This window comes from Anomalospiza imberbis, chromosome 3, assembly GCF_031753505.1.
Source record: "Anomalospiza imberbis isolate Cuckoo-Finch-1a 21T00152 chromosome 3, ASM3175350v1, whole genome shotgun sequence".
NCBI lineage: Eukaryota > Metazoa > Chordata > Aves > Passeriformes > Viduidae > Anomalospiza > Anomalospiza imberbis.
Genome location: NC_089683.1, coordinates 108,367,682 through 108,389,137, shown reverse-complemented (window position 1 = coordinate 108,389,137; position 21,456 = coordinate 108,367,682). Strand labels below are relative to the sequence as shown.

The following is a 21,456-nucleotide window of genomic DNA, read 5'->3' as shown; positions in this document are numbered from 1 at the left end:
GCACCCTTAATTTGTGAAGCACTGGACCTGTTCATTGCCATCTGATTTCAAAAGGCTTTCCAGCCCTAATGGGCTAGTGGAATTGTTCATTGTCACTGATGTCTCCCTTATTGCAGCAGGTGTCCTATTGCTGGAAGGGCCAGTCTGGCCCTTAGTGCATGTGGTAAGAAGGGACATGTAGCAGCTTTAAATTAACCGACAGGAAAAGAACACTTAGAATGTCTTTTGAAGTTCCTAAGGTGTTGCACAAACACGAATGATTCTTTGCACTTACTGAAAAGACAAAACCAGCTGCTATTAACAAGCCAACACGGGGTAAGAGCCATGACACAGTTATTGCTGGTTTTATATCTCTTCCAAATCATAGGATCATAGAATGGTTTTCATGGGAAGGGACCTTAACGATCATCCCGTTCCAACCCCTCTGCCATGAGCAGGGATGCTTCTCACTAGACATGGTTTCTCAGGGCCCCATCCAGCCTGGCCTTCAACACTCCCAGGGATGGGGCATCCACAACCTCTGGATGGCTCGTCTAATACCTGGAGCAGGAAGTTGTCCTCTACACAAGGGCTCCAGGAGTGCCCTTGGTTGCTTGCAGCCTGCTGTATTACTTTCAGAGGCACAGTAGGAGCTGATGAGCCCAGACCTTCATGACCTTAGATGGTGAGGGGATAAAAGCACACGAGTTTCTTTATTCAAGTTCCTCCTTTAGAGGCACCAGCTTGAGTTGTTCTTTTGTTTATTTAGTTACTGCATCATGATTAAATTGTTTTGAGGATCTGGACATCTGGGACTCTGCTATGGGAAACCCAGGGCTAAGCTGGGAAGGAAACCTGGTCTGACTTTGTGGGAGTGGAGGATACAGCTGGGAAGGCCTTTGATCCCACATGAGGTGATGTGAGAGTGACTCCAGAGTGGCTCTTGGGTGGTTGGACAGGGAAGTTTCCTTAACACGGAACCCCCCGCTTCCCAGCCTCTGGCTTCTGAAAAGCCCATAGCCCTCCAGTGCAGTTCGGGAAGTGTCCCAGCATGCTTCCATGATGACAATTTGAGCAGAGCTAGGTTTGGAAGGGACCGAAAAGCTCATCTGGTTCCAACGCCCCTGCAATAGGCAGGGACATCTTTTACTAGACCATGTAGCTCCAAGCCTGGCCTTCGGTACTTCCAGGCTTGGGGCAGCCACGAGCTCTCTGGGCAAGCTGTGCCGGTGCCTGGCCACTCTTATTGTTCAGCATTTCTTCCTAATCTCCAATAGAAACAGCTGAAGCTATTCCCCCTCTTCCCTGCCTGCCCTTGGGAAGAGGCCCTCTGCAGCCTTCTCACAGGCCCCCAGCAGGTACTGGAAGAACTTTAGAACCTTAGAAGTTCTAAAAGGTCAACAGCAGACAGCAGCCGTTGGTCACTTACCGTGACCCTGGTCACGAGCCCAACATTCTATATTCTGGGAGTTAGAGGGACGGACCAATCAGCAGGCTCCAATCCAGGTGACGTCACAATGCCTGAAGAACACCTGAGGCAGTTGGAGGGGCAGAGCACCAGGAGGACAGTGCAGAGTGGGCTCCTGTCTTGCTGCTCTCTCGTCCCCTTTGGCTATTGGTGTCATTCTCTGGCAGTCAGCTAGGCCTAAAGACATGGGTAGAATTAGTCATTTGATGGACCTTCCCACCTGTGGCCTCCACAGACTTGGAGAGATTGCAGAGCTAGTGGCTTCTGTTCGCCTCTCACCCATCCGTAAGAGAAAGCTAGCGCTGGCCTTGAGGAAGAAAGGCTATATTCCAAAGCTGCTACATCTTTTCCAAGTCTGTGAGAGAGTAAAGAACACTGAAGGCTTGCGCCTCCTGTTTGACATCGTGAGAGGAATTTTGTACCTGGACAAAAACATTCTGTTTGAGGTGCTGTTTTCTGATGAGTGTATTCTGGGTGTTGCTGGATGCCTTGAATATGATCCCAGTTTGGCTCAGCCAGGATGGCACAGGGAATTCTTGACCAAAGCAGCAAAGCGTCAGGAGGTCATTCCTATCAGAGACCCTGAACTCAGGGAAAAGATCCGCCAGACGTCCCGGGCACAGTACATTTACGACATCATCGTGCCTAATTCGTCGGATTTTGAAGTGGGTTTTCTTTCTACCCTCAATTCCTTCATCAGCTCCAGCAAAGAGGAGATTCTAGAAGCCTTGCAGGTAAGTGTTTTTTAATGTGGCTTAGATGTGCTCTGTAGAGATCCCTCTGGCTGTAGTTTGGAAATTATTTAAAGCGGGTGAATACTGTAGAAGTTAATCACAGGCACTTTCATTTGCACAATGTTTTGAATGCCTTCCCTTCTTTCTGATCCCTTGGACTTTTGGTATTTTCAAAATGATAAATTTCAGGTGAACGCATTAATACTTTTTATGGGCTCTAACAAGATAAAGTCCTTCTCTTGGTTGCCAAGCAAACCTCTGGAGCTGGTTTTGTATAAGCATTTAAGGAACACGTAACTTCCGGTATTTCGTTCCAGGGACGTTTATTACACTGTTTTCCGTGTAAAGGGGTGCAAAGAAATGGCTGGACAGATACGGCAGAAAGTGCCAAAACACTTGAGAGATGATGATGATGTTTCTGGGTTTCTTGGAGTGTAAAGAATGAAATGCTTTACAAAAAGTGTAGTGTAAAACATTTCATTGTCCTAGATATCCTTAAATTTCTTATACCAGTAGAGGATGTGAATCTGAAAAGCAAACAATAGTCACAAAAGTTTCCCATCCTGGCAAAGCAGAGTGCCTGCATGTGGGAGAGCTGGTTTTACTGCAAGTGAGATTCAGAGAATGTGGCAGCAGCCAAACGGCAATCTGTTCATTGAGTCCCCACCACAGAGATGGACTGAAAAGGTGCTTTGCAATGCTGCAGATCCAAAAGAGGGAAACTGATCCCCTTGGGATGTTCACAGTGTAGTATGAATGGTGCAGGTACAGTAGGGCCAAGGTTTTCTCTTGGCTAGCACTTTTTACATCAGGAGCGTACCACTTGCTTCCCTAGAAATTTAGGTGCAAAGTGCTGTGAGGGCATCTGAAACAAATCAGGACTGTCCTTTTCTGTCCTTTTGATGTGTGTGTGGGTGTAGCAAATCCCACAGCGAGTCTGTGGGGTTTGGCAGAACTGCAAAGCATAGGGGTGGCACGGCAGAGGAGAGGAAATGTCGCACTGTAGAGATGAATTTAGGGATCAGCTTTAGGGATCATGCCCTGTGCCCAGCTTTACCGGTGGCTCTGGTGACCTGGAGCTGCTTCAGCTGCACAGGAGGAATGCGGAAAGACCGGGAATGATCCTGCTGGATGTGTACTCCAGCATTTGCCTCCTTTGTGATAAAAATAATGGCAGTGAGGAAAGCTTGTGCAGTGTGGGATCCTAGAGAGATCGTATTTTCCGTTTCCAGAAGGCACTGGTTAATTTGTGCTCTTTTGGACTGCTCCACAGAAAGATAAGGAATTTTTGCCTGACGTTTTTGCACAATTAAGAAATGAAGCTACAGCTGGTGAGCAACAATGTGAATTGGTAAGTTAGCAGTCTCGGTGGTTCCTCAAAGGCTTTCAATGAGAGGGATGAAGTAGAAAGTGAAACTGCTCAGAGTTCTGCAGTCTTAGAAGTACTTCTGGAGAATCAGGCAGTACAGCCCCCAGTACAAATTGTGACTGTTTCCCTCTTTCAGAGAATTTTCTGACTCAAATACACAAAACCTTTTTTTTTTTTCCTCTGTGCACCAGTTAAAGTTTTTCAAGGAATTCTGTGCCTTTTCTTGCACCTCACCTGAGAAAAGAGATGAACTTCTTCAAACTTTGGCAAAGTTGGGATTTCTTCCAATTCTTGAAATGTTACTGGTAAGTGAAAACTTAGAACTGGTTTTAATAAAACTAGAAAAGCCCACAGCCATATAGCATTTTTTTTTTTTTTAAATCTGCCGAGCACCTTTTTTATAAGTCTGATTGGAGAGTTTTGCTCTGCTGAGAATGGAGGTTTCTGGTAATGTCCAGAATCCAGAAGCTGCCCACAGTTCTGCTCTGGAGTAGCCTTGCTTGACTGCTCTTACTAGTTTTACTTTTCTGACTTCATGATGGAGAAGTCTGAGGGCCGTGAAGTCCTTGTGACAAGGTAGCCAAAAGGTGAAAAAGACTTTTTCATGTGGAAGCTTGATTGTTGGTTTTTTATCAGATAAAGACACGTCCCTTAAGGAAAGTTCTGGATTCTTGTTGCCTGTCCATGGGCACAGAAACTGTGGTACACCTTGGTTTGCACAGTTGGTCCTTTAGTACAAAACTCATAACTTGTGGGTAGCGGGCATAGAAAACCAATAAAGTCTTAGATATTCAAGCAAGTAGGACGTTGTGAATGTTTCCAGCCTAAGTTAAGGCTCTCAAATACACAGAAAGCCTTGTGTCCTTTCCAAAGGAGGAAAACAGTAGGGAAAGGATTTGCCTGGTTCCTTGTGGTTCTTCTGTAACCATATTATCGTGTTTCTCATGAAAAGTTTTGTGACAAAATGTTCCCCAGTTATTAAACTACCTTCTCTTTGCAGCTACACCTGATAATAAATACCAAACTTTATTAACTCTTACATATTAATCTCTTTTTTTTTTCTTTTTGTGAGGGAGTGGATAATCAGCAGGTTAGATCTGCTGCTGCAGATATATTGTTTTATCTAGTAGAATTTTGTCCAGCCACCATCCAACAATTTGTAATGCAAGAGGCCCAGCAGAGTAAGAATGTAAGTAAAAGTGGTAAGGAGTCTGTTGACTATACCAGTTTTAGGGCAAAGAGGAAAATAACCAGCAAAAGAAAAGCTAAATTTCTGTGTTTTGTTTTAATTTTCATTTTTAAAGAATTGCAGAAAGTGGGGAACTCATTCCATTCTTGTCAGTAATTATCTTGTGGTTTCTTTCTTTGTTTTTTTTTTTTTTTTTTTTTTTTTTTTTTTCCAGGACACCCAACTCATCACTGTGGTCATTGAGCAGATAATCTGTCATCCTGACCCTGAATTTGGAGGAAATAATCAATTAACGGAGACTTTGTGCACTTTGATTGATCCAGAGAAAATGCCGGCCACAGCTAGTGTAAGAGAACATGAATGGCAGAAAACATGATACTGTCTTGGCAAACTTAAAAGCCTGATATTCTCTATTGCTGTCATTGTGGGCAGAGGATAAAAAAGTATAGGATTTTTTAAAATTGATTGGAGCGTGGTCTGATAACGACTTTAAATAAGCAAAAGATAAGCTAATTTTGCTGCTGAAAGGTATGTGTCTGGGGCATCGTGCCAGTATTAAACCACACAATCCCATGTGCCAGTGCCATAGCACTGTCTGACCACAGCTCTCTCCATCTGGATGATAAATCTTGAAAGATTTTAATACATCGTTACGTAGCAGAATACCTGTGAAACGGTTTGCAGGTTGTTCTGGGCAAAACTACGTACACTTCAGAATGGTTTAAGGACACTTTGGCAAGCACTTTGAGTCGTTGATGTTTTTTCCAGTATATATTTGCATCCATGCTGGGAATTCTTTTAATGATAGCTAGCTTGTTTGGAGACACAAGAAACACACGTTTGTCCCAAAATAAAGAAACTGATCTTGTGTGGAGACAGTGCTGCAGATCCAAAGAACTCGGAAGGATTCTTTGGAGGCTGTTTCTTCTGTTACTACTCTTTTTTTATTTGAAAGGTTGTATGTGAATGCCAGTGTTTAATGAAATTATTGTTGTTTCAGAATTTAGAAGTATTTGAATTTCTCGATATCTTCTACGACCGTTACATTGATGTCCTTACAGCGCCGCTTCCGGCTGATACATCAGAAGAGTGGTATGACATAGGTAATGACAATTTTAGTTTTTTTCCCTTTGAAGGGCCTTACAGTCCTGGTAACAGCAATAGACCTGTGATGCCTGCTGGGAATACACTTGCTGCAAGCTGCTGTTCCTCCAGGGACAGGGATTCTGGGGACAGGACTCTTCATAGCCCCTTCCTGAAGCTGTGAATGCTGACATAGCTTGATGGCGTACTTTGTAAAGATGTACTTCCTTCATGTATATTGAGAATAATGCCATGGTTTTGCTCGTCTAATTTTAAAGAATATTTACTGTAAAGGCAAAAAAGGCGCAGTTGTGTTTGTTGTTTTGTTCGGTCCCAATGTCCTGCTCCCCAAAGCAATCCAGTAAAACAAAAGTCCACTAAAATCTGTCAGGAACTGCAATAGCAACTGAGCGCAGTGTACTTTGACAGTACATTATTTATCTTTTTGTACAACTTATGGCATTAATTTTTCTTGTAGATAATTACCAAACAGCAGAAATACTTGCCTCAGTTTTGGAGCTGTTGTCTTTCTGTGTGGAACGGCACAAGTACCACATGAAGGTTTTCATTCTCAAGAAAGACCTCCTAAGAAGAACACTGGTCTTGATGAAATCCAAACACAAATTTCTGGCTTTGAGTAAGTACGGAACTGTCGTGATTTCCTTTTCCAAGGCTTTGTGTGTCCTGTGTGGAAGGTGCACCAGTACCAATGTACACTTGAACTCAGAATTCCTGTTCAGTTGCTGTGTTTTACAGGCTACAATTCAGTAATCTGGAACAAAGGAGGTAGCAGCTGTCTGTAAGCACAGACCAATGCAGTTTCTTGTGGGAAGAGGATTGTTGTCTCTTTTGAAGTCTACAGGGATCCTTTCAAATCTTCATGAGAGGATCCTTTGTAATCAGATTTCTTGCCGCATTTCAGTGGAAATGTTGTCCTTTCTTAATAATGTCCTAAATCTGGTTCTCCTTGTGGAGAGTGAATGAAATTCTGTGAGCCAGAATCTTTAAAGACTAAGGGCTGGTTCTGGGAGGGGAACAAGGACAAAAGCACGGTGGGGAGTTAATAGTTTAATTTCATGCATGCTGGAATGCATTGCTGCTGGACTTGAGAAAGAAATCCATGGTTCCTGATGACCTTCAAATACCCAGGAAAGTCCAAGAAGGGAAAGAAAGGTGACCTATCAACAAATCTGCTTCTGCACTTTAGGGCTGCATCTTCCTCTTGGGGTAACACCAGGTTTTTCAACTGTTCCAACTCAACAAAAAGGTGAGAGCCTGCCATGTGGTTGTTGAATGCTTGAATGTCTTTCTTCACACAGCTGCTCTTCGCTTTATGAGGAGGATAATTGGCCTTAAAGATGAAATTTATAACCGTTACATCACTCTGGGGAACCTGTTGGAACCCGTTGTAAGTGCTGTGTTGGACAACAGGAGTAAGTGCGACCTGCTCAAGTCTGCCTCGATGGAGCTGCTTGAATTCATCCAAAAGGTGAGTTCAGCAGCAGCCTCAGCACCAACACGTCCATGACCTTGAGGGGCAAGAGGCAAAAGGCAGATTTTCCAAGATAGCAACCATCCTGTTTTACTGGAAGGGTCACAAACGGGTCTGGGACGTTTATTGTCGATTGTCCATTTCTAAGGGAAGTTAAATTATTCTCTCTGGATCTCAGCTTTTTCCTTAAGAATAAATCGGATTGCTTCCCATTTGTTCTCGACAAGAATATTTTGGTTCTGGACAAAGAATCAGTTACTTTCCAACATAAAGTTAAAAGCTTTCCATCTTTCTGTGTGTGAACCTTTGAGACTGAAATCCTGTCTTGTTCTTCTTCAGGAGGATATTCAGTTCCTTATTGCACATATAGTTGAAAACTTCTCGGATGCACTGGAATCTGTCAAATACTTTCAGACATTCCAGGGACTGAAGGCAAAATATGAGCAAGCAAAAGGCCAGCAAAACAAGAAACTGAACAGGTATGGCCCAGTTTCTGTCTTATGAGGCTGCCAGGGACTGCCATTCTGCAGGCCTGCTGGTTGGTTTTTCATTTCCCCTAGAGCAGCAGAAGCAGGTGGCTGGGATTGGGGTTGGGTTGCATTCTTGCTGAAAACTTCTTGGGTTAGAGTAAACCTCCATCTACCTTTCTCTGAGTAGAGCTGATGTGGTCAGCAGATTAAATGTTCTGCTGAGAAAATTCTCAGCTGATGAAGAGCAGAATCTTGCTTTGTTCTTCTGCGTTAGGATTCAGTCTGCCTCATTATCACCTGGGTATTTGTGAAGCTTATGGTGAGGGTGGAAGCAGGGATGGAGCTGGATTGTCTTCTCTGAGTCACTCACCTAATTCTAAAGTTGTGGAAGCCATTTATGACCTGGCTGAGTCTGAAACATCAGGCAAAGCTTCAATCACTTGTCCTATGTCTCTTGCAGTGTCCCCTTCATATTGCCTGGTGAGACACTCGCCAAAGAAGCAGTAGTCTCACAGGTGGATGAAGGTGTGCTGTTCAGTAAAGGTGAAGAGAAGGCAGCTCCAACATCGCCAGCAAGCTCCAACGGCTCCTACCCAACGTACAGAACTGGGACCACAGTGGAGACAGCCCCCAAGGTGGGAGAGAACTTCTATGGAAGCTCCTGTCCTCACACAGGACAGCAGAGAAGCCTCGTGGAGCTTTACTGGGTGTAATGTGGGACAGTCAGCAATAGCCTTGTGCAGGGTACATTAGTTAGGGACAAATTCACCCAAATCCGTGACTAGTTTCACCAAGAGTGAAATTCTGACTAGCTGGGGTAAGGTTCAAGGAGGATAAGGTGGGACTGGAGTCTGCTGTTAATCTGGGGAGCACAGGTTAATTTTGCCTCTTGTGCATGATTGAACTGTTGCTACTCCTTGGCCTTCTGCCCTGCCCAGCCGGTGCCCTGTGTGTGTGAGGTGCAGATGAGATTGCCTTTTTGGAATCTATTCCCCATCAGGGAATTAGTAAGTGTTTTTAAGCAGACAAAATGCAGGAAGTGATACCTCTTTTATGCCTTTTACAGCTGAGCATTATTTGAATCAGCTTCCCAGCAGCTACAGAAAACTGTGGCAAGAATTTTATTGCTCAACCCCAAGACTTGGGGGAAAAACAGATGTGCAGCATGTATTTTTTCAATGTGGGAATTTCATTTGTTTTTACCTTTTTCTAATTGGCAGAGAGGTCTACTTGAAGCATTTGGTTATCCTGACAATGAAGAAGATGGGACATCATCAAAGAAAAGAGCTCGTCGGGATTCCCGAAGGAAGCTGTAGTTTTGTAATATGTGTTATTTGTAAATACTAGTTTATTAAAACGTTACATGAAACCTGACTGGGTGGGTTTGCTTTTTTTCCTGTGAGTTACTGTTGTAGTCAGTGGTGCCATGCCCTGGGCAGAGGGTAACCCCACTCTTGGCTTCACTTTCCATCTGTCAGGGCCAAGTCAGAGCAGGGTTTTAAAAAGATTTCTACTCTTTTGAAACTGAGTTGCAGGTCACATCTCAAATTTTGCAAGTAAAGCAATTACTTTTGCCTAAAGTTGCTTTATTTTAGCAGATTTCAGTATCTGGCTGTCTATAGGCTCTCAAGAGGCTGAGGCCAGTGGTTGAACAAATCTGCACTCCAGGGATGCTCAGTAGCTCTGCTGCTGAACACATCACTGAGTTTCCAGCATTCTGGAAAGTCAATGTCCATGTAATTTGAAATACTGACATATAAAGCACTGAGTTGCTTGTCTGAAAGTTTTGTACAACTAAGCGTAAAATTAGGAAACAAATCCTTTTGGTTATTGGTGATGCAATTGATTCTCAAGACATCCATCTTTTCTTTTAAACTCTGTTTAAGGCCTTTTGACTCTTAATCTCCTAGCTATTCAACAAATAATGCATTTGGTAATAGACCTCATCTACCATTCTTGACAGCTTGTGAGCTGAAGTGATTGAGGTGCAGGCTGCCTAAATTCAAGCTGCTGCCAAAAATCTTAGCCTAAGGCAGGGCTTGTCTGAAGCTCCCATTTGACCCATAACAAGGTCAAATAGGAAAAATGGGAGAATGCTTTATAGCTCGAATCTCTGAGCGAGATTTCAGTTCAAAAGGTCGGATTTGTGTCTTACCCACCTTTCCTGACTCCTCTGGGTCAACAGACAAGAACATCCTGTTATAGCAAAGGTCCTAACTGGGATTGTCCTGCTATCTTCAGTGAAGCTACTCTAGAGGTGTCTTTTTGTTCCTAAGGGAGTGGAATTGAGAGAGTGAATGTTGATGAGACAAATGAAACCAAACAGAAATTAAAAGTGGAGTTAATAGACTGGAAGACTGCTCCTAGGTCTAAAGTGCCATGTAAAAATATTTTCTGTAAGCCATTGGGGAACACCCAAATCCACAGGCAGGTAAAGGATAAAAGTCCGAGCTTCATCCCATTTAATTTTTAGAGATTCTTCTGCATTACGAATGTGACTTATCTGTTGTATTCCTAGTTGGAGAGTTTGTATTCATAACTTCTTTCAGTCATCAGTTCCTTAGCTCTGGAGTAGACTTTTCCCCAGTGTGCTCAAAGTAATACATATAATATTGCCTGAATGCAAGTAGAAGATACACATACCACTTGGTTCCTCAGACACTATTTTCTAGGGAAGTACGGAAAATTCAAGTACCAAAGAAATTTTTTCTACCTGTAGTTTTTAATAACTGAAGTCACAAACCACTGATACTTCTACCAGTGATACTATGTAGCACGCATGTATGCTATGTAGGAAATCAATATTACATCTGTTCTAAGTTTTAAAAACAAGGAACATAGTTAGTAAATTTTCATCAGGTTGGCTTTCTATTGATAAATCAAGCCTTGCTTTGGATGATATCCAGACTAAACCAAGAGAAAACAGAGTTTGTGTAGATTAAGATGAAGCTTTTTTGTTTCTATACATTAAGAAAAAATGTCAAATGTAAGACCCCATGCAAGACTTGATTTCCTGAGACTTGACTCCTTCTTTTAGTGACCTTGGTGTCTTCATGTTGTTTCTCTATGTGTCTTTCCTCCGTCCATTTTGCTCACTGGAAAGAGGATTGAGGTCTGCAGGTCTCATTTAAAGAGTGTATTTGATCCGGAGCCTGCAGATGGTCATGTCATCCCTGCTGGGCAGTGGCCAGAACATTCACGGTGACAGGTTTCAGGCCGCGCTGGGAGGAGCGGGGAGGCTGTGTCAGAATCTCAGGGGGCCTGGGCCAGAAGGGCAGTGGCTGCTCTGGCTGCACGGCTGGTCTTGGCTTTCTTGTTGTGCTCATTTTCAGCTGCGGGCTGAGGGCTTCTCCTCCTCGTTTCCGGCAGTTCCTGGTGAAACTCAGCAGTGGCAGAATTTCAGCCGAGCCGCGGGCGGGTCTGGCCATGCTAGGGGTGGGAGAGACCCGGCTCGGCCAGCGCTACATCGGAGCATGGCCTGGCCCTGCCGGGACAGGGCCTGGCAGGCTCCCCGGGAAGGGGCCTGGCCCCCGCTGGGTTGCCCGGGCTGCAGAGCCGGCTCTGATTTCAGCCACGTGGCGCTGGGACAGCCCCTGGGCCAGACGACTTCCATCCGGCAGCTGGAGGTGTTCACGGTGTGTCACATTCCGCTCGTGCGGGGTGTCGTGATGGTTTGTTAACCCATCCCAAAAGTGCAAAAAGGCAAACAGCAGGGGACCATCAGTTCCATCACAACAAATGCACCTTTATTTAGGTTCCGACAGCACATGCGATCGAGGGGACAGAAAAAGAAAATAAAGAATAGAGAAAAAGGAGGGGAAGAAGGGGAATATAGCTACCACCGTTCGAGATGAGATCCTTGACGGTCCAGCTGCACAGATTTGCCGTCGTCCGTGGGGGTTAACCAAAGTCTTCCCAAAAATGTACAGTTTTTACAGTCTTTAGCCAGAGCGAGCGGCATCTGGCCAGAAGGTGGGCAAGATTGAGGGGCCATTGTGAAGAGCCCATGGGTCTGTGAAGCAGGTGCAGGCATGCAGGCACAGGCCACCGCTTGTCACAACCTGTTTGAACGCAGCCTTCTGTAGGAGCACAGCGAGCGCACCTGCTGACAGTCACTGGGCAAGCGTCCGCATCCACCTGGGCCAGGCCAGAACTCCTGCCAGGGCCTGCAGGGTCCTTGCGACGGTCGTGAGGCAAATGAAGGAAACTTCGGACCGTCTCTCACACGGTGGAGGGTTTTTTCTGGCAGCCGTGCAGGGGAAGGGGAGGCGGCAGTCAGGATCCCAGCGGCCGATGGCCTCCCCTTCCCCGGCAGCCGCTGGGGCTCGGCCGCGCAGGCCGCAGCCAAGCGGGCCTGGCCGGGGCTGCATCTCCCTACCTGCTCAAGGCCAGAAGAAGAAAAGAACCTCCCGGGCTTTGTTCGCCTTTACATGTGTGTGAAAAACGCCAGTCACTTGTTTTTAGAATTTTCTAAAGGCCTCCAGAACGTTTGGTGTGTTGTTTTCCATGGGACTCATTCCATGCCCATTTCAGATGCAGTTTTCCATTGATGCTGAATGGATTTTTGCCTTTTTTTTTTTTCTCACATATTCTCAGTGTTCTTTACAGATGTATTTATAGCCTGATAGTGTATGAATTGTCCCAGTGCTTTTCCTTACCTTTTTCCCTGGGCAGAAAGACAAAATATATTCCAGAGCTCCAAGCCCCAGAGGGTACAAGGCCCCTGTCCTGTCTTGGTTCTCCCTAGGAACCAAGGTCAAAACCAGCTCTTTGAGATGCATTTTCATCAAGAATGTTTAGTCCCTAAGAAGGGGAGGCAGGAATCAGGGACGGGTTGAACTGCGGGAAATTGCCCCACCAGTTTTGTCTCTGATTGGTGATTTTTGCCAATTATGCTAATTTGCTAAACTTAGAAAATTGCATTTATCCCAGGGTGTGTTGGGGGGGTGTGTGTGTGTGTGCATTTTGTGGACATTTTCCATATCTGTCCCTGGAGGCCTCCAAGAAACAGCAGCCTTTATATTACCTCCTATACTAATAGTATCTTGAAAGTGTGTGTTGTTTCATTTGTAGGCTTTTCAAGGCATCCCCATAGGTAGAAGAAGCTGGGACACACCCTTAATTTGTGAAGCACTGGACCTGTTCATTGCCATCTGATTTCAAAAGGCTTTCCAGCCCTAATGGGCTAGTGGAATTGTTCATTGTCATTGATGTCTCCCTTATTGCAGCAGGTGTCCTATTGCTGGAAGGGCCAGTGTGACCCTTAGTGCATGTGGTAAGAAGGGACATGTAGCAGCTTTAAATTAACAGACAGGAAAAGAACACTTAGAATGTCTTTTGAAGTTCCTAAGGTGTTGCACAAACACGAATGATTCTTTGCACTTACTGAAAAGACAAAACCAGCTGCTATTAACAAGCCAACACGGGGTAAGAGCCATGACACAGTTATTGCTGGTTTTATATCTCTTCCAAATCATAGGATCATAGAATGGTTTTCATGGGAAGGGACCTTAACGATCATCCAGTTCCAACCGCTCTGCCATGAGCAGGGATGCTTCTCACTAGACATGGTTTCTCAGGGCCCCATCCAGCCTGGCCTTCAACACTCCCAGGGATGGGGCATCCACAACCCCTGGATGGCTCGTCTAATACCTGGAGCAGGAAGCTGTCCTCTACACGCTCCAGGAGTGCCCTTGGTTGCTTGCAGCCTGCTGTATTACTTTCAGAGGCACAGTAGGAGCTGATGAGCCCAGACCTTCATGACCTTAGATGGTGAGGGGATAAAAGCATACGAGTTTCTTTATTCAAGTTCCTCCTCAGAGGCACCAGCTTGAGTTGCTCTTTTGTTTATTTAGTTACTGCATCGTGATTAAATTGTTTTGAGGATCTGGACATCTGGGACTCTGCTATGGGAAACCCAGGGCTAAGCTGGGAAGGAAACCTGGTCTGACTTTGTGGGAGTGGAGGATACAGCTGGGAAGGCCTTTGATCCCACATGAGGTGATGTGAGAGTGACTCCAGAGTGGCTCTTGGGTGGTTGGACAGGGAAGTTTCCTTAACACGGAACCCCCCGCTTCCCAGCCTCTGGCTTCTGAAAAGCCCATAGCCCTCCAGTGCAGTTCGGGAAGTGTCCCAGCATGCTTCCATGATGACAATTTGAGCAGAGCTAGGTTTGGAAGGGACCGAAAAGCTCATCTGGTTCCAACGCCCCTGCAATAGGCAGGGACATCTTTTACTAGACCATGTAGCTCCAAGCCTGGCCTTCGGTACTTCCAGGCTTGGGGCAGCCACGAGCTCTCTGGGCAAGCTGTGCCAGTGCCTGGCCACTCTTATTGTTCAGCATTTCTTCCTAATCTCCAATAGAAACAGCTGAAGCTATTCCCCCTCTTCCCTGCCTGCCCTTGGGAAGAGGCCCTCTCCAGCCTTCTCACAGGCCCCCAGCAGGTACTGGAAGAACTTTAGAACCTTAGAAGTTCTAAAAGGTCAACAGCAGACAGCAGCCGTTGGTCACTTACCGTGACCCTGGTCACGAGCCCAACATTCTATATTCTGGGAGTTAGAGGGACGGACCAATCAGCAGGCTCCAATCCAGGTGACGTCACAATGCCTGAAGAACACCTGAGGCAGTTGGAGGGGCAGAGCACCAGGAGGACAGTGCAGAGTGGGCTCCTGTCTTGCTGCTCTCTCGTCCCCTTTGGCTATTGGTGTCATTCTCTGGCAGTCAGCTAGGCCTAAAGACATGGGTAGAATTAGTCATTTGATGGACCTTCCCACCTGTGGCCTCCACAGACTTGGAGAGATTGCAGAGCTAGTGGCTTCTGTTCGCCTCTCACCCATCCATAAGAGAAAGCTAGCGCTGGCCTTGAGGAAGAAAGGCTATATTCCAAAGCTGCTACATCTTTTCCAAGTCTGTGAGAGAGTAAAGAACACTGAAGGCTTGCGCCTCCTGTTTGACATCGTGAGAGGAATTTTGTACCTGGACAAAAACATTCTGTTTGAGGTGCTGTTTTCTGATGAGTGTATTCTGGGTGTTGCTGGATGCCTTGAATATGATCCTAGTTTGGCTCAGCCAGGATGGCACAGGGCATTTTTGACCAAAGCAGCAAAGCGTCAGGAGGTTATTCCTATCAGAGACCTTGAACTCAGGGAAAAGGTCCGCCAGACGTCCCGGGCACAGTACATTTACGACATCATCGTGCCTAATTCGTCGGATTTTGAAGTGGGTTTTCTTTCTACCCTCAATTCCTTCATCAGCTCCAGCAAAGAGGAGATTCTAGAAGCCTTGCAGGTAAGTGTTTTTTAATGTGGCTTAGATGTGCTCTGTAGAGATCCCTCTGGCTGTAGTTTGGAAATGATTTAAAGCGGGTGAATACTGTAGAAGTTAATCACAGGCACTTTCATTTGCACAATGTTTTGAATGCCTTCCCTTCTTTCTGATCCCTTGGACTTTTGGTATTTTCAAAATGATAAATTTCAGGTGAACGCATTAATACTTTTTATGGGCTCTAACAAGATAAAGTCCTTCTCTTTGGTTGCCAAGCAAACCTCTGGAGCTGGTTTTGTATAAGCATTTAAGAAACACGTAACTTCCGGTATTTCATTCCAGGGACGTTTATTACACTGTTTTCCATGTAAAGGGGTGCAAAGAAATGGCTGGACAGATACGGCAGAAAGTGCCAAAACACTTGAGAGATGATGATGATGTTCCTGGGTTTCTTGGAGTGTAAAGAATGAAATGCTTTACAAAAAGTGTAGTGTTGTCCTAGATATCCTTAAATTTCTTATACCAGTGGAGGATGTGAATCTGAAAAGCAAATAATAGTCACAAAAGTTTCCCATCCTGGCAAAGCAGAGTGCCTGCATGTGGGAGAGCTGGTTTTACTGCAAGTGAGATTCAGAGAATGTGGCAGCAGCCAAACTGCAATCTGTTCATTGAGTCCCCACCACAGAGATGGACTGAAAAGGTGCTTTGCAATGCTGCAGATCCAAAAGAGGGAAACTGATCCCCTTGGGATGTTCACAGTGTAGTATGAATGGTGCAGGTACAGTAGGGCCAAGGTTTTCTCTTGGCTAGCACTTTTTACATCAGGAGCGTACCACTTGCTTCCCTAGAAGTTTAGGTGCAAAGTGCTGTGAGGGCATCTGAAACAAATCAGGAGTGTCCTTTTTTGTCCTTTTGATGTGTGTGTGGGTGTAGCAAATCCCACAGCGAGTCTGTGGGGTTTGGCAGAACTGCAAAGCATAGGGGTGGCACGGCAGAGGAGAGGAAATGTCACACTGTAGAGATGAATTTAGGGATCAGCTTTAGGGATCATGCCCTGTGCCCAGCTTTACCTGTGGCTCTGGTGACCTGGAGCTGCTTCAGCTGCACAGGAGGAATGCGGAAAGACCGGGAATGATCCTGCTGGATGTGTACTCCAGCATTTGCCTCCTTTGTGATAAAAAGAATGGCAGTGAGGAAAGCTTGTGCAGTGTGGGATCCTAGAGAGATCGTATTTTCCGTTTCCAGAAGGCACTGGTTAATTTGTGCTCTTTTGGTCTGCTCCACAGAAAGATAAGGAATTTTTGCCTGACGTTTTTGCACAATTAAGAAATGAAGCTACAGCTGGTGAGCAACAATGTGAATTGGTAAGTTAGCAGTCTCGGTGGTTCCTCAAAGGCTTTCAATGAGAGGGATGAAGTAGAAAGTGAAACTGCTCAGGGAGTTCTGCAGTCTTAGAAGTACTTCTGGAGAATCAGGCAGTACAGCCCCCAGTACAAATTGTAACTGTTTCCTCCTTTCAGAGAATTTTCTAACTCAAATACACAAAACCTTTTTTTTTCCCTGTGCACCAGTTAAAGTTTTTCAAGGAATTCTGTGCCTTTTCTTGCACCTCACCTGAGAAAAGAGATGAACTTCTTCAAACTTTGGCAAAGTTGGGATTTCTTCCAATTCTTGAAATGTTACTGGTAAGTGAAAACTTAAACTGGTTTTAATAAAACTAGAAAAGCCCACAGCCATATAGCATTTTTTTTTCTTTTAATCTGCCGAGCACCTTTTTTATAAGTCTGATTGGAGAGTTTTGCTCTGCTGAGAATGGAGGTTTCTGGTAATGTCCAGAATCCAGAAGCTGCCCACAGTTCTGCTCTGGAGTAGCCTTGCTTGACTGCTCTTACTAGTTTTACTTTTCAGACTTCATGATGGAGAAGTCTGAGGGCCGTGAAGTCCTTGTGACAAGGTAGCCAAAAGGTGAAAAAGACTTTTTCATGTGGAAGCTTGATTGTTGGTTTTTTATCAGATAAAGACACGTCCCTTAAGGAAAGTTCTGGATTCTTGTTGCCTGTCCATGGGCACAGAAACTGTGGTACACCTTGGTTTGCACAGTTGGTCCTTTAGTACAAAACTCATAACTTGTGGGTAGCGGGCAGAGAAAACCAATAAAGTCTTAGATATTCAAGCAAGTAGGACGTTGTGAATGTTTCCAGCCTAAGTTAAGGCTCTCCAATACACAGAAAGCCTTGTGTCCTTTCCAAAGGAGGAAAACAGTAGGGAAAGGATTTGCCTGGTTCCTTGTGGTTCTTCTGTAACCATATTATCGTGTTTCTCATGAAAAGTTATGTAACAAAATGTTCCCCAGTTATTAAACTACCTTCTCTTTGCAGCTACACCTGATAATAAATGCCACACTTTATTAACTCTTACATATTAATCTCCTTTTTTTTTTTCTTTTTGTGAGGGAGTGGATAATCAGCAGGTTAGATCTGCTGCTGCAGATATATTGTTTTATCTAGTAGAATTTTGTCCAGCCACCATCCAACAATTTGTAATGCAAGAGGCCCAGCAGAGTAAGAATGTAAGTAAAAGTGGTAAGGAGTCTGTTGACTATACCAGTTTTAGGGCAAAGAGGAAAATAACCAGCAAAAGAAAAGCTAAATTTCTGTGTTTTGTTTTAATTTTCATTTTTAAAGAATTGCAGAAAGTGGGGAACTCATTCCATTCTTGTCAGTAATTATCTTGTGGTTTCTTTCTTTGGTTTTTTTTTTTTTTTTTTTTGCAGGACACCCAACTCATCACTGTGATCATTGAGCAGATAATCTGTCTTCCTGACCCTGAATTTGGAGGAAACAATCAATTAACGGAGACTTTGTGCACTCTGATCGATCCAGAGAAAATGCCGGCCACAGCTAGTGTAAGAGAACATGAATGGCAGAAAACATGATACTGTCTTGGCAAACTTAAAAGCCTGATATTCTCTATTGCTGTCATTGTGGGCAAAGGATAAAAAATTATAGGATTTTTTAAAATTGATTGGAGCGTGGTCTGATAACGACTTTAAATAAGCAAAAGATAAGCTAATTTTGCTGCTGAAAGGTATGTGTCTGGGGCATCGTGCCAGTATTAAACCACACAATCCCATGTGCCAGTGCCATAGCACTGTCTGACCACAGCTCTCTCCATCTGGATGATAAATCTTGAAAGATTTTAATACATCGTTACGTAGCAGAATACCTGTAAAACGGTTTGCAGGTTGTTCTGGGCAAAACTACGTACACTTCAGAATGGTTTAAGGACACTTTGGCAAGCACTTTGAGTCGTTGATGTTTTTTCCAGTATATATTTGCATCCATGCTGGGAATTCTTTTAATGATAGCTAGCTTGTTTGGAGACACAAGAAACACAAGTTTGTCCCAAAATAAAGAAACTGATCTTGTGTGGAGACAGTGCTGCAGATCCAAAGAACTCGGAAGGATTCTTTGGAGGCTGTTTCTTCTGTTACTACTCTTTTTTTATTCTAAAGGTGGTATGTGAAAGCCAGCATTTAATGAAATTATTGTTGTTTCAGAATTTAGAAGTATTTGAATTTCTCGATATCTTCTACGACCGTTACATTGATGTTCTTACAGCGCCGCTTCCGGCTGATACATCAGAAGAGTGGTATGACATAGGTAATGACAATTTTAGGTTTTTTTTCCCTTTGAAGGGCCTTACAGTCCTGGTAACAGCAATAGACCTGTGATGCCTGCTGGGAATACACTTGCTGCAAGCTGCTGTTCCTCCAGGGACAGGGATGCTGGGGGCAGGACTCTTCATAGCCCCTTCCTGAAGCTGTGAATGCTGACATAGCTTGATGGCGTACTTTGTAAAGATGTACTTCCTTCATGTATATTGAGAATAATGCCGTGGTTTAGCTCGTCTAATTTTAAAGAATATTTACTGTAAAGGCAAAAAAGGCGCAGTTGTGTTTGTTGTTTTGTTCGGTCCCAATGTCCTGCTCCCCAAAGCAATCCAGTAAAACAAAAGTCCACTAAAATCTGTCAGGAACTGCAATAGCAACTGAGCGCAGTGTACTTTGACAGTACATTATTTATCTTTTTGTACAACTTATGGCATTAATTTTTCTTGTAGATAATTACCGAACAGCAGAAATACTTGCCTCAGTTTTGGAGCTGTTGTCTTTCTGTGTGGAACGGCACAAGTACCACATGAAGGTTTTCATTCTCAAGAAAGACCTCCTAAGAAGAACACTGGTCTTGATGAAATCCAAACACAAATTTCTGGCCTTGTGTGAGTACGGAACTGTCGTGATTTCCTTTTCCAAGGCTTTGTGTATCCTGTGTGGAAGGTGCACCAGTACCAATGTACACTTGAACTCAAAATTCCTGTTCAGTTGCTGTGTTTTACAGGCTACAATTCAGTAATCTGGAACAAAGGAGGTAGCAGCTGTCTGTAAGCACAGACCAATGCAGTTTCTTGTGGGAAGAGGATTGTTGTCTCTTTTGAAGTCTACAGGGATCCTTTCAAATCTTCATGAGAGGATCCTTTGTAATCAGATTTCTTGCCGCATTTCAGTGGAAATGTTGTCCTTTCTTAATAATGTCCTAAATCTGGTTCTCCTTGTGGAGAGTGAATGAAATTCTGTGAGCCAGAATCTTTAAAGACTTAGGGCTGGTTCTGGGAGGGGAACAAGGACAAAAGCACGGTGGGGAGTTAATAGTTTAATTTCATGCATGCTGGAATGCATTGCTGCTGGACTTGAGAAAGAAATCCATGGTTCCTGATGACCTTCAAATACCCAGGAAAGTCCAAGAAGGGAAAGAAAGGTGACCTATCAACAAATCTGCTTCTGCACTTTAGGGCTGCATCTTCCCCTTGGGGTAACACCAGGTTTTTCAACTATTCCAACTCAACAAAAAGGTGAGAGCCTGCCATGTGGTTGTTGAATGCTTGATTGTCTTTCTTCACACAGCTGCTCTTCGCTTTATGAGAAGGATAGTTGGCCTGAAAGATGAAATATATAACCGTTACATCACTCTGGGGAACCTGTTGGAACCCGTTGTAAGTGCTGTGTTGGACAACAGGAATAAGTGCGACCTGCTCAAGTCTGCCTCGATGGAGCTGCTTGAATTCATCCAAAAGGTGAGTTCAGCAGCAGCCTCAGCACCAACACGTCCATGACCTTGAGGGGCAAGAGGCAAAAGGCAGATTTTCCAAGATAGCAACCATCCTGTTTTACTGGAAGGGTCACAAACGGGTCTGGGACGTTTATTGTCGATTGTCCATTTCTAAGGGAAGTTAAATTATTCTCTCTGGATCTCAGCTTTTTCCTTAAGAATAAATCGGATTGCTTCCCATTTGTTCTCGACAAGAATATTTTGGTTCTGGACAAAGAATCAGTTACTTTCCAACTTAAAGTTAAAAGCTTTCCATCTTTCTGTGTGTGAACCTTTGAGACTGAAATCCTGTCTTGTTCCTATTCAGGAGGATATTCAGTTCCTTATTACACATATAGTTGAGAACTTCTCGGATGCACTGGAATCCGGCAAATACATTCACACATTCCAGGGACTGAAGGCAAAATATGAGCAAGCAAAAGGCCAGCAAAACAAGAAACTGAACAGGTATGGCCCAGTTTCTGTCTTATGAGGCTGCCAGGGACTGCCATTCTGCAGGCCTGCTGGTTGGTTTTTCATTTCCCCTAGAGCAGCAGAAGCAGGTGGCTGGGATTGGGGTTGGATTGCATTCTTGCTGAAAACTTCTTGGGTTAGAGTAAACCTCCATCTACCTTTCTCTGAGTAGAGCTGATGTGGTCAGCAGATTAAATGTTCTGCTGAGAAAATTCTCAGCTGATGAAGAGCAGAATCTTGCTTTGTTCTTCTGCGTTAGGATTCAGTCTGCCTCATTATCACCTGGGTATTTGTGAAGCTTATGGTGAGGGTGGAAGCAGGGATGGAGCTGGATTGTCTTCTCTGAGTCACTCACCTAATTCTAAAGTTGTGGAAGCCATTTATGACCTGGCTGAGTCTGAAACATCAGGCAAAGCTTCAATCACTTGTCCTATGTCTCTTGCAGTGTCCCCTTCATATTGCCTGGTGAGACACTCACCAAAGAAGCAGTAGTCTCACAGGTGGATGAAGGTGTGCTGTTCAGTAGAGGTGAAGAGAAGGCAGCTCCAACGTCGCCAGCAAACTGCAACGGCTCCTACCCAACGTACAGAACTGGGACCACAGTGGAGACAGCCCCCAAGGTGGGAGAGAACTTCTATGGAAGCTCCTGTCCTCACGTAGGACAGCAAAGATGCCTCGTGGAGCTTTACTGGGTGTAATGTGGCACAGTCAGCAATAGCCTTGTACAGGGTACCTTAGTTAGGGACAAATTCACCCAAATCCCTGACTAGTTTCACCAAGAGTGAAA

The 21,456-nt window shown here is 44.5% G+C and overlaps 2 protein-coding genes across 2 annotated transcripts; both read left to right on the top strand.

The window, feature by feature from the left end:
- The first annotated feature begins 1,632 nt into the window (after positions 1 to 1,632).
- On the top strand, positions 1,633 to 9,100 carry LOC137470041 (serine/threonine-protein phosphatase 4 regulatory subunit 3B-like). The gene is made up of 11 exons (XM_068183025.1): positions 1,633 to 2,181; positions 3,455 to 3,532; positions 3,742 to 3,855; positions 4,623 to 4,739; positions 4,954 to 5,085; positions 5,740 to 5,842; positions 6,301 to 6,459; positions 7,142 to 7,311; positions 7,654 to 7,793; positions 8,245 to 8,419; positions 9,005 to 9,100. The coding sequence occupies exons 1-11, from the start codon at positions 1,633 to 1,635 to the stop codon at positions 9,098 to 9,100; spliced, it is 1,833 nt and encodes a 610-aa protein (XP_068039126.1).
- A 5,423-nt stretch (positions 9,101 to 14,523) lies between these two features.
- Positions 14,524 to 20,833, top strand: LOC137470040 (serine/threonine-protein phosphatase 4 regulatory subunit 3B-like). Its single transcript, XM_068183024.1, has 9 exons — positions 14,524 to 15,072; positions 16,335 to 16,412; positions 16,620 to 16,733; positions 17,501 to 17,617; positions 17,822 to 17,953; positions 18,608 to 18,710; positions 19,171 to 19,329; positions 20,012 to 20,181; positions 20,524 to 20,833. The coding sequence occupies exons 1-9, from the start codon at positions 14,524 to 14,526 to the stop codon at positions 20,686 to 20,688; spliced, it is 1,587 nt and encodes a 528-aa protein (XP_068039125.1). The 3' UTR covers positions 20,689 to 20,833.
- Positions 20,834 to 21,456: the final 623 nt, after the last annotated feature.